Source organism: Salmo salar, chromosome 14 (genome assembly GCF_965601325.2).
Source record: "Salmo salar chromosome 14, fSalSal1, whole genome shotgun sequence".
In the NCBI taxonomy this organism is placed as follows: domain Eukaryota; kingdom Metazoa; phylum Chordata; class Actinopteri; order Salmoniformes; family Salmonidae; genus Salmo; species Salmo salar.
This window is the reverse complement of record NC_138304.1, coordinates 60,629,942-60,642,234: the sequence shown is the minus strand read 5'-3', so window position 1 is coordinate 60,642,234 and position 12,293 is coordinate 60,629,942. Positions and strand designations below refer to the sequence as shown.

The following is a 12,293-nucleotide window of genomic DNA, read 5'->3' as shown; positions in this document are numbered from 1 at the left end:
CACAAAATTGTGCTGCTTGTGCCATGGCCCATAGCAGTCTCTTTCTGCTGTAAAGCAGAGGGTTACTGAACAGTTAGTGCAGGTGATGGGGCATTTCCTGTGACAAAGGGCACAGCGTCGCCTCCCCACTGTGCCCTTTTTGCCCTGAGGCACATTCATGCCTGCAGAGATGAATTTAGGCAGGTGAACACCACTGGTTGAAGGAGCAGAAGAACTAGAGGGGACAGAAGGTGCTGCAGTGGTCTTGCTGTAGGCAGCAAGCTCCTGGATTAGCAGCTCTCGGAAGGCTAGCTGTGAGATGGGGGGCTTTCCACAGCTGTTGGCCATTTCCTTCTGCATGATAAATGAATTGACAACAGCAATGTCGATAAAATGATAAAAAAAAGTATTGTACCATTTCATTGTCTTGTGTAGCACATTATAGTAGCCTATAAGTGCATCCGACAGGTCTACACCCCCCATGCTCTTGTTATAGTCTTTGATGGCTGCAGGAATGGGGACAGTTTTGGCTGTCCATGCCCCAGTAGCGTCCTTCACACGCCTGATGACCTGATCTCCACTGAAGGACTTGTGGATACTGGAGCACATGACCACCTCCCTGGTATCCATCCACTTGACAAAGAGAAGGCCATCTTCACGGATCCACCGCATGGTACCCCGCTCAGCCCGCTTAGGCATGTCGTTCACCTTGGTTTTAGGAAAGCCCACTCTGTTGGGCCGAATGGTGCCACAAGCCCACATATCCAACCTCCTCAGGTCTGTGAACAGGGTAGGGCTTGTGTAGAAATTGTCCACAAACAGTTTGTAGCCCTTCCCCAGCAGTTGAAAATCTAATAATGCCATGACAGAGTCATAGCTGAGTCCCTTACCGGTCGCACAACTGCTCTTCCCCTCATAAACAAAAAAATTGCACGTGTATGCACACGCAGAATCAGCCAAAACAAACAGTTTGTAACCCCATTTAGTTGGTTTGTTACGCATGTACTGTTTTAGGCTGATTCTGGCCTTTGAGGCTACCATTCTCTCATCTATGGACAGGTTCTGGGCGGGCTGGAAATAGGTCTTGCAGGCCTCAACCATACTGTGGTAGAGAGGTTTAATTTTGCATAGCCTGTCATACCCTGCTGTGCCTCGCTTCTTGTCGTTGTCCCCGTCAACTTCTGGGTCACTAATATGAAGCGCCCGTGAGATTGTCAGAAACCTTTTACACGACATGACAGTGGAGGGGAAAGGCAGTTGATAGAGGGGTGCAGTTTTCCAATACTGTTTCAGGGTTTTCAGCTTGACTAGACCCATGTACATGACCATAGATAAATAACAGAAAATATCTGTCATGGAAATAGGCTTCCATGCATCTTTTTTGCCTGCCTGCTTCTTTGCACCATATTTATTAGTGTTCAAGACAAGGGAATCAATCACTGCAGACGTAAAAAACAGTTGAAAAAGTTGCATGGGGCTGTAGTTGGAGGTCATGTCCAGCTGAGGTCCTGGTGGCCTTTTAGGTCTGAATACTGGAGGTGGTGGGCCCACAACGTCCACCGTCACAGAGTGCCAACGACCCTCCTCCTCTCTGATTGCTGGCTTAGCTTTGCCCCATCTCCTCTTCTTTGTCACAGACTTCACACCTGGCCGGGTGGGGGTAGGTGTGGAGCCGGAGACAGCAGGGGTCCGGCTAGATGAACCAGCTCCTGTGGGGGATGGGCACCTTGGCAGTGGGGGCTCCCAATCAGAATCAGAAGGACTGTGAAGACACAGACACACAGATTATATATAGAGTTGTGAAACCAATGTCTAGATAAAATACATGGAAAAAATATTTTATATATACAGACAGATTATATATAGAGTTGTGAAACCAATGTCTAGATAAAATACATGGAAAACATATTTTATATATACAGACAGATTATATATAGAGTTGTGAAACCAATGTCTAGATAAAATACATGGAAAACATATTTTATATATACAGACAGATTATATATAGAGTTGTGAAACCAATGTCTAGATAAAATACATGGAAAACATATTTTATATATACAGACAGATTATATATAGAGTTGTGAAACCAATGTCTAGATAAAATACATGGAAAAAATATTTTAGATATACAGAGATTATATACAGAGTTGGAAAGGCCATGTCTAGATAAAATACATATTTTTGTACATGTATCTAATATATACAGACACAGACACGCACTCATAATGTTTAGCCATGTGTTTCACACAGTTCATTACATATATATGTCAAATAAATACATACAAAATAATATATATATATCTCCAAACAACTCAAAAGAATAACATTTGATATTATCAACATTTGATATTACTCACCCGTCCAAAATCGCGTCCTTTCCATGCAGAAACATGTCCTCAAATTCCGAGTCCACACTGGACTCAAAATCAGATTCTTCTTCAAGAAGCTCCGTTTCACTATCTCTATCTATTTCATCTATTATGTCTTGTACATCTGTATACCCGGACTTAGCCTTAGATTTTACAGATTTACTAGCCATAATTATAACGATAAAATAGCTGGAAAATATCTCTACTCAAAACTGCTGCGCGCAAACAGATGTGGCTCCGGCGGCTGGAAGTTTCAATGGCGAATGGCTGCGTTACGCACGGCTTTCGTTCAAGAGCTGGTCATTCAGGGTATTACCATTTCATACTGGCGTTTACCTTAGCTCATTGGCTATCTGCCAAGGTAGATTTCAAGACGATCAGTGGTGATTGGTCCGAAATACAGTCAATCAACGAAGCACTGGTCATATCATTGGCGCGCAAGGAGGTCATTGTTAGGTGTGTTCGAATCAGGTATTTTCGGTCAATACGTCCCGCAAAAAGAACAATCAAGTATGGTTGTGTTACTGGCAAACAGGAGATTGCAACAAAGCTAACCATGACTGGATAAACGTCAGTTTAGCGGGAGTAATTACATCGAATGCTTCGGCCAAAGTTGAAGGAATCAGAATTCATGACACTAGCCGGTTCGGAAATGTTTCGTGTTATGCTATAAAAATGGATTTGATAGAACAAACGACCATTTATTGTGAAGATTGGGCCTTTTATATCACCAAAAGAAGAAGATCTTCAAAGGTAATTGATTATTTTATTGCTATTTCTGACTTTAGTGACGCTAATGTTTGGTTGGGAAATGCTACTCTAATGCTTGTTTGCGGGACGTTGTCCTCAGATTATTATAATCTATGTTTTCACCGCAAAGCCTTTTTGAAATCGGACAGTGTGGTTAGATTAATGAGAGTCTTGTCTTTAAATAGCTGCAAAATAGTCATATGTTTGAAAAATGGAAGAAATAGTATTTCGAAGGATTTTGAATAGCCCGCCACAGGATTCCACTGGCTGCTGAGTGGGTGGGACGCTAGCGTCCCACCTAGCCCATAGAGGTTAACCCCCGTTTCTAGGCATTGTAAATAAGAATATGTTCTTAATCTGACTTGCCTAGTTAAATAAAGATGTAAAAAAAAAAAGGCAAATCGGTGGCCAAAAATACCGATTACCAGTTGTAATGAAAACTTGAAATCGGCCCTAATTAATCGGCCATTCCGATTAATCGGTCGACCTCTACAGCCTATAGGGAGGAGGTCAGAGATCTGGCCGGGTGGTGCCAGAATAACAACCTATCCCTCAACGTAACCAAGACTAAGGAGATGATTGTAGACTACAGGAAAAGGAGGACCGAGCACGCCCCCATTCTCATCAACGGGGCTGTAGTGGAGCAGGTTGAGAGCTTCAAATTCCTTGGTGTCCACATCAACAACAAACTACAATGGTCCAAACACACCAAGACAGTCGTGAAGAGGGCACGACAAAGCCTATTCCCCCTCAGGAAACTAAAAAGATTTGGCATGGGTCCTGAGATCCTTAAAAGGTTCTACAGCTGCACCATCGAGAGCATCCTGACTGGTTGCATCACTGCCTGGTACGGCAACTGCTCGGCCTCCGACCGCAAGGCACTACAGAGGGTAGTGTGTACAGTCTAGTACATCACTGGGGCTAAGCTGCCTGCCATCCAGGACCTCTACATCAGGCGGTGTCAGAGGAAGGCCCTAAAAATTGTCAAAGACCCCAGCCACCCCAGTCATAGACTGTTCTCTCTGCTACCGCATGGCAAGCGGTACCGGAGTGCCAAGTCTAGGACAAAAAGGCTTCTCAATAGTTTTTACCCCCAAGCCATAAGACTCCTGAACAGGTAACCAATGGTTACCCGGACAATTTACATTGTGTGCCCCCCCCCCCCCAACCCCTATTTTACGCTGCTGCTACTCTCTGTTTATCATATATGCATAGTCACTTTAACTATACATTCATGTACATACTACCTCAATTGGGCCGACCAACCAGTGCTCCCGCACATTGGCTAACCGGTCTCTCTGCATTGTGTCCCACCACCCGCCAACCCCTCTTTTTACGCTACTCTCTTTTCATCATATATGCATAGTCACTTTAACCATATCTACATGTACATACTACCTCAATCAGCCTGACTAACCGGTGTCTGTATATAGCCTTGCTACTCTTATTTTTAAATGTCTTTTTACTGTTGTTTTATTTCTTTACTTACCTACACACACACACACACACACCTTTTTTTCGCACTATTGGTTAGAGCCTGTAAGTAAGCATTTCACTGTAAGGTCTACACCTGTTGTATTCGGCGTACGTGACAAATAAACTTTGATTTGATTTGCTGGCCCTTCTGTTCGTAGGCCGTCACTGAAAATAAGAATTTGTTCTTAACTGACTTGCCTAGTTAAATAAAGTTAAAATAAAATTCTTTGGACACTGCGTTAACAAACCTCCAGACGAGCTTCAATGCCATACAACACTCCTTCCATGGCCTCCAACTGCTCTTAAATGCAAGTAAAATTGAATGCATGCTATTCAACCGATCGCTGCCCGCACGTCTAGCATCACTACTCTGGACGGTTCTGACTTAGAATATGTGGACAACTGCAAATACCTAGGTGTATGGTTGGACTGTAAACTCCCCTTCCAGACTCACATTAAGCATCTCCAATCCAAAGTTAAATCTAGAATTGGCTTCCTATTTTGCAACAAAGCATCCTTCACTCATGTTGCTAAACATACCCTCGTAAAACTGACTATCCTACCGATCCTTGACTTCGGCGATGTCATCTATAAAATAGCCTCCAACACTCCACTCAGCAAACTGGATGCAGTCTATCACAATGCCATTTGTTTTGTCACCAAAGCCCCATATACTACCCACCACTGCGACCTGTATGCTCTTGTTGGCTGCCCCTCACCACATATCCGTCGCCAAACCCACTGGCTCCAGGTCATCTATAAGTCTTTGCTAGTGTTAGGTTCTTATTTTTCAGAGTAAATAACTCACGGACACTAGAGAAGCTTAACCAAGTTTAATTCTTCCCAAAGGGTCGTTACAGCTGTAATTCAGACAAAAAACATTTCACACAAGCACTGATATTTAACCCTTTCTCCTAGGCTGAGTCTCCTCCTCCACAACCGAACAGCCAATGCAGAACCTTAGTGATATCTGTTCTTCTTCACTTCATCTGACCTGACCTCTACCCCAAAGTGCTCACTCCTCCCCAACTCAAGGCTGTCATGGTTATTGATACCAGACTGTGTCTCTTCTCCTCCTAGAAGATCCCTGATGGCTAACAAGAACATGTCCTGACAATGTAAACGTTATACATTACCCTCTCTCCCCCAGTAACATATCCTGACAATGTAAACGTTATATCAAATCAAAGTTCAAATTTATTTTTATATAGCCCTTCGTACATCAGCTGATATTCTCAAAGTGCTGTACAGAAACCCAGCCTAAAACCCCAAACAGCAAGCAAAGCATGTGAAAGAAGCACGGTGGCTAGGAAAAACTCCCTAGGAAAAACTCCCTAGAAAGGCCAAAAACCTAGGAAGAAACCTAGAGAGGAACCAGGCTATGAGGGGTGGCCAGTCCTCTTCTGGCTGTGCAGGGTGGATATTATAACAGAACATGGTCAAGATGTTAAAATGTTAAAATGTTCATAAATGACCAGCATGGTCAAATAATAATAATCATAGTAGTTGTCGAGGGTGCAACAAGCACGTCCGGTGAACAGGTCAGGGTTCCATAGCCGCAGGCAGAACAGTTGAAACTGGAGCAGCAGCACGGCCAGGTGGACTGGGGACAGCAAGGAGTCATCATACCAGGTAGTCCTGAGGCATGGTCCTAGGGCTCAGGTCCTCCGAGAGAAAGACAGAAAGAGGGAAAGAGAGAATTAGAGAGAGCATGTTTTAATACACACAGGACACCGGATAAGACGAGAAATACTCCAGATGTAACAGACTGACCCTAGCCCCCCGACACATAAACTACTGCAGCATAAATACTGGAGGCTCAGACAGGAGGGATCAGAAGACACTGTGGCCCCATCCGATGATACCCCCGGACAGGGCCAAACAGGCAGGATATAACCCCACCCACTTTGCCAAAGCACAGCCCCCACACCACTAGAGGGATGTCTCCAACCACCAACTTACCGTCCTAAAACAAGGCCGAGTATAGCCCACAACGATCTCCGCCATGGCACAACCCAAGGGGGGGGGGCGCCAACCCAGACAGGAAGACCACGTCAGTGACTCAACCCACTCAAGTGACGCACCCCTCCCATGGACGGCATGGAAGAACACCAGTAGGCCAGTGACTCAGCCCCTGTAAAAGGGTTAGAGGCAGAGAATCCCAGTGGAAAGAGGGGAACCGGCAAGGCAGAGACAGCAAGGGCGGTTCGTTGCTCCAGCCTTTCCGTTCACCTTCACACTCCTGGGCCAGACTATACTTAATCATAGGACCTACTGAAGAGATAAGTCTTCAGTAAAGACTTAAAGGTTGAGACTGAGTCTGCGTCTCTCACATTGGTAGGCAGACCATTCCATAAAAATGGAGCTCTATAGGAGAAAGCCCTACCTCCAGCCGTTTGCTTAGAAATTCTAGGGACAATTAGGAGGCCTGCGTCTTGTGACCGTAGCGTACGTGTAGGTATGTACGGCAGGACCAAATCGGAAAGATAGGTAGGAGCAAGCCCATGTAATGCTTTGTAGGTTAGCAGTAAAACCTTGAAATCAGCCCTTGCCTTAACAGGAAGCCAGTGTAGGGAGGCTAGCACTGGAGTAATATGATCAAATTCATATCTCATATCTCCCTCACTAGCTTTAAGCACCAGCTGTCAGAGCAGCTTACTGATCACTGCACCTGTACATAGCCCATCTGTAAATAGCCCATCCAACTACCTCATCCCCATATTGTTATTTATTTATTTATTTATTTATTTATTTATTTGCTCCTTTGCACCCCAATATCTCTACTTGTACATTCATCTTCTGCACATCTATCACTCCAGGGTTTAATTGCTAAATTGAAATTATTTCGCCACTATGGCCTATTTATTGCCTTACCTCCATGATTTTACTACATTTGCACACACTGTATAGACTTTTCTATTGTGTTATTTGACTGGATGTTTGTTTATGTGTAACTCTGTGTTATTTGTCTTGCACTGCTTTGCTTTATCTTGGCCAGGGCGCAGTTGTAAATGAGAACTTGTTCTCAACTGGCCGACCTGGTTAAATAAAGGACTTGTTCTCAACTGGCCGACCTGGTTCAATAAAGGTGAAATAATAAAAAAAGAGGAATTTAAATGTCACGTTTTTGTTCTGATTTGAATGTCTTATTGATTGACCTCTGCCCTTTCCTCTGCAGGGAGTACCTGGTCCATACTATAGTAATGATTATGGAAGATACATTATGCATGATTGAACGTTCTCCTTTCCTCTGCAGGGAGTACCTGGGAAAGCAGCTCCAGTCATCAGACCAGCAGCAGCAACAGGCTGTGGCCGTTAGGACCTGAACCCCTGACTACAGGCCATGGCCGCCAGAAGCTGAACTCTAACCCCTGACCCCTGCATGAAACCTACTGGGTGTCTGGGTCATACAGACATGTAGTGGGCTGTACTGTGAGTGTGTTACTGGCTGACTGAGTGTGTTACTGGCTGACTGAGTGTGTTATTGGTTGACTGAGTGTGTTATTGGTTGACTGTGTGTGTTACTGGCTGACTGTGTGTGTTACTGGCTGACTGAGTGTGTTACTGGCTGACTGAGTGTGTTACTGGCTGACTGTGTGTGTGTCGTCCAATGAAATTAACAGTCCAGTTTATGTCATGATGAGTTAAAATGTGTGGCTCTACTTACATGTACATGTCCTGTTTTCTTTTCCTCTGTTCTCTACCCTTCTGTTGTCTCCTCTGGTCTCTTCTCCTTTTCTCTGGTCTCTCTCTTCTCCTCTGGTCTCTCTCTTCTCCTCTCGTCTCCTCTGTTCTCTACCCTTCTGTTGTCTCCTCTGGTCTCCTCCTCTCTGGTCTCTCTCGTCTCCTCTGTTCTCTCTCCTCTCCTCTGGTCTCCTCTCCTCTGGTCTCCTCTCCTCTGGTCTCCTCTCTACTGACTGTAGCTTGATTTCCTGCTTGTGGTTTATTAATGATATTATGTGAAGTGACCTCACAGCTAAGTGATGTCAGTGATTTGAGTAGTACTTGATGTTGTGATAAATGTAAAATTGATAAAGTTACTTATGTGTTGTTAAAACGTTATGAGTATGCATTCCAATAAAGTGTAATCTAGAAGGACTGGTAGACTGTTTCTTCACTGCGTCTGTTTGTTGCCTGCAGGCATGGCTCATTTACCGTTAATTATATTATTTTATGAAGTGCCTTGGTTAGTTTAAGATGTGTGTATATGAATCTGTAGGCCATTGAAACCTGAAGGTCCTTATTAACATTCTGTCAAACATTGGACCACTGGGTAGGCATCCCCATGGCAACTTAGACCTCAGCTGTGTGTGTGTGTGTGTGTGTGTGTGTGTGTGTGTGTGTGTGTGTGTGTGTGTGTGTGTGTGTGTGTGTGTGTGTGTGTGTGTGTGTGTGTGTGTGTGTGTGTGTGTGTGTGTGTGTGTGTGTGTGTGTGTGGGTGGTGAACATTGGTGAAGAGCGTCTACAAGAAAATCACCGCTGAACAGAAACTGACCACATCTGGGAGTAAACCTATACAAATCTGAAACAGACATTGCAACTCACACACATGCAGGAGACCTGAGAGCAGTTGACAAGTAATATTGTAATAGAGCAACCGTAACTATGATCAAACGTGTATATATACCTGGTCCCTTGTGGCTCAGTTGGTAGAGCATGGTGTTTGTATATACAGAGCCTATCGATGAGCCTCAGAACAACAAGTTCTTTCAGGACAGAGTTCTCTCCATTAGAGAATTGGAGGCTGTCTGTGCTGCTGGGGAACCAGTATAGAACCACTGGTCTGTTGTGAGGGCCTGTCTGTACTGCTGGGGACCAGTATAAAGCCACTGGTCTGTTGTGAGGGCCTGTCTGTACTGCTGGGGACCAGTATAGAGCCACTGGTCTGTTGTGAGGGGCTGTCTGTGCTGCTGGGGACCAGTATAGAGCCACTGGTCTGTTGTGAGGGGCTGTCTGTACTGCTGGGAACCAGTATAAAGCCACTGGTCTGTTGTGAGGGGCTGTCTGTGCTGCTGGGGACCAGTATAAAGCCACTGGTCTGTTGTGAGGGCCTGTCTGTACTGCTGGGGACCAGTATAGAGCCACTGGTCTGTTGTGAGGGCCTGTCTGTACTGCTGGGGACCAGTATAAAGCCACTGGTCTGTTGTGAGGGCCTGTCTGTACTGCTGGGAACCAGTATAAAGCCACTGGTCTGTTGTGAGGGGCTGTCTGTACTGCTGGGGACCAGTATGAATGAAATCAAATTTATATAGCCCTTTTTACATCAGCTGATATCTCAAAGTGCTGTACAGAAACCCAGCCTAAAACCCCAAACAGCAAGCAATGCAGGTGTAGATGCACGGTTGCTAGGAAAAACTACCTAGAAAGGCCAAAACCTAGGAAGAAACCTAGAGAGGAACCAGGCTATGAGGGGTGGCCAGTCCTCTTCTGGCTGTGCCGGGTGGAGATTATAACAGCACATGGCCTAGATGTTCAAATGTTCATAAATGACCAGCATTGTCAAATAATAATAATCATAGTAGTTGTCGAGGGTGCAACAAGTCAGTAACACAAGAGTAAGTGTCAGTTGGCTTTTTCATAGCCGATCTTTGAGAGTATCTCTACCGCTCCTGTTGTCTCTAGAGAGTTGAAAACAGCAGGTCTGGGACAGGTAGCACGTCCGGTGAATAGGTCAGGGTTCCAGCAGGTCTGGGACAACAGGTCTGGGACAGGTAGCACGTCCGGTGAACAGGTCAGGGTTCCATAGCTGCAGGCAGAACAGTTGGAACTGGAGCAGCAGCATGGCCAGGTGAACTGGGGACAGCAAGGAGTCATCAAGCCAGGTAGTCCTGAGGCATGGTACAAGGACTCAGGTCCTCCGAGAGAGAGAAAGAAAGAAGGAGAAAGAGAATTAGAGAGAAAGCCACTGGTCTGTTGTGAGGGGCTGTCTGTACTGCTGGGGACCAGTATAAAGCCACTGGTCTGTTGTGAGGGCCTGTCTGTACTGCTGGGGACCAGTATAGAGCCACTGGTCTGTTGTGAAGGCCTGTCTGTACTGCTGGGAACCAGTATAAAGCCACGGGTCTGTTGTGAGGGGCTGTCTGTACTGCTGGGAACCAGTATAGAGCCACTGGTCTGTTGTGAGGGGCTGTCTGTACTGCTGGGAACCAGTATAAAGCCACTGGTCTGTTGTGAGGGGCTGTCTGTACTGCTGGGGACCAGTATAGAGCCACTGGTCTGTTGTGAGGGGCTGTCTGTACTGCTGGGAACCAGTATAAAGCCACTGGTCTGTTGTGAGGGGCTGTCTGTACTGCTGGGGACCAGTATGAAGCCACTGGTCTGTTGTGAGGGCCTGTCTGTACTGCTGGGGACCAGTATAAAGCCACTGGTCTGTTGTGAGGGGCTGTCTGTACTGCTGGGAACCAGTATAGAGCCACTGGTCTGTTGTGAGGGGCTGTCTGTACTGCTGGGAACCAGTATAAAGCCACTGGTCTGTTGTGAGGGCCTGTCTGTACTGCTGGGGACCAGTATAAAGCCACTGGTCTGTTGTGAGGGGCTGTCTGTACTGCTGGGAACCAGTATAGAGCCACTGGTCTGTTGTGAGGGGCTGTCTGTACTGCTGGGAACCAGTGTAAAGCCACTGGTCTGTTGTGAGGGGCTGTCTGTACTGCTGGGGACCAGTATAGAGCCACTGGTCTGTTGTGAGGGGCTGTCTGTACTGCTGGGAACCAGTATAAAGCCACTGGTCTGTTGTGAGGGGCTGTCTGTACTGCTGGGGACCAGTATAAAGCCACTGGTCTGTTGTGAGGGCCTGTCTGTACTGCTGGGGACCAGTATAAAGCCACTGGTCTGTTGTGAGGGGCTGTCTGTACTGCTGGGGACCAGTATAAAGCCACTGGTCTGTTGTGAGGGGCTGTCTGTACTGCTGGGAACCAGTATAGAGCCACTGGTCTGTTGTGAGGGGCTGTCTGTACTGCTGGGAACCAGTATAGAGCCACTGGTCTGTTGTGAGGGGCTGTCTGTACTGCTGGGAACCAGTATAAAGCCACTGGTCTGTTGTGAGGGGCTGTCTGTACTGCTGGGGACCAGTATAAAGCCACTGGTCTGTTGTGAGGGCCTGTCTGTACTGCTGGGGACCAGTATAAAGCCACTGGTCTGTTGTGAGGGGCTGTCTGTACTGCTGGGGACCAGTATAAAGCCACTGGTCTGTTGTGAGGGGCTGTCTGTACTGCTGGGAACCAGTATAGAGCCACTGGTCTGTTGTGAGGGGCTGTCTGTACTGCTGGGAACCAGTATAGAGCCACTGGTCTGTTGTGAGGGGCTGTCTGTACTGCTGGGAACCAGTATTTAAAAAAAAATATTTATAGGAAAAAACACACATCACAACAAGAGAGACACCACAACCACCTACACTTGGTTAGCAGATGTTATTGCGAGTGTAGCGAAATGCTTGTGCTTCTATATTTGTGTAAGTGATGTGCTTGTTGAATGTCCTTCCCTATAAGCATGCTGAAAGTCTGTTGTCAATATGTTTACTGTGAAATAGCATTGTATCTGGTCAAACACCATTTTTCCCAAAAGTGTACTAAGGGTTGGTAACATGCTGATTGGTCGGCTATTTGAACCAGTAAAGGGGGCTTTACTATTCTTGGGTAGCGGAATGACTTTAGCTTCACTCCAGGCCTGAGGGCACTGCTCTCTAGTAGGCTTAAATTGAAGATATGGCAAATAGGAGTG

At 46.0% G+C, this 12,293-nt stretch overlaps 1 protein-coding gene across 5 annotated transcripts in view; it reads left to right on the top strand.

The window, feature by feature from the left end:
- Positions 1–8,681, top strand: part of vath (Vacuolar proton pump subunit H) — a 101,634-nt gene extending 92,953 nt beyond the window's left edge. For 4 of the 5 annotated variants that reach the window (XM_045693604.2, XM_045693601.2, XM_045693602.2 and 1 more), the window contains one exon: positions 7,834–8,675. In XM_045693604.2, coding sequence (XP_045549560.1) covers positions 7,834–7,903 — 70 coding nt within the window. In that variant the 3' untranslated portion in view covers positions 7,904–8,675. Of the gene's footprint in view, positions 1–7,833 lie in introns of all 5 variants that reach the window. The other variant, NM_001140003.1, reaches the window with a different exon arrangement.
- The last annotated feature ends 3,612 nt before the right edge of the window (positions 8,682–12,293 follow it).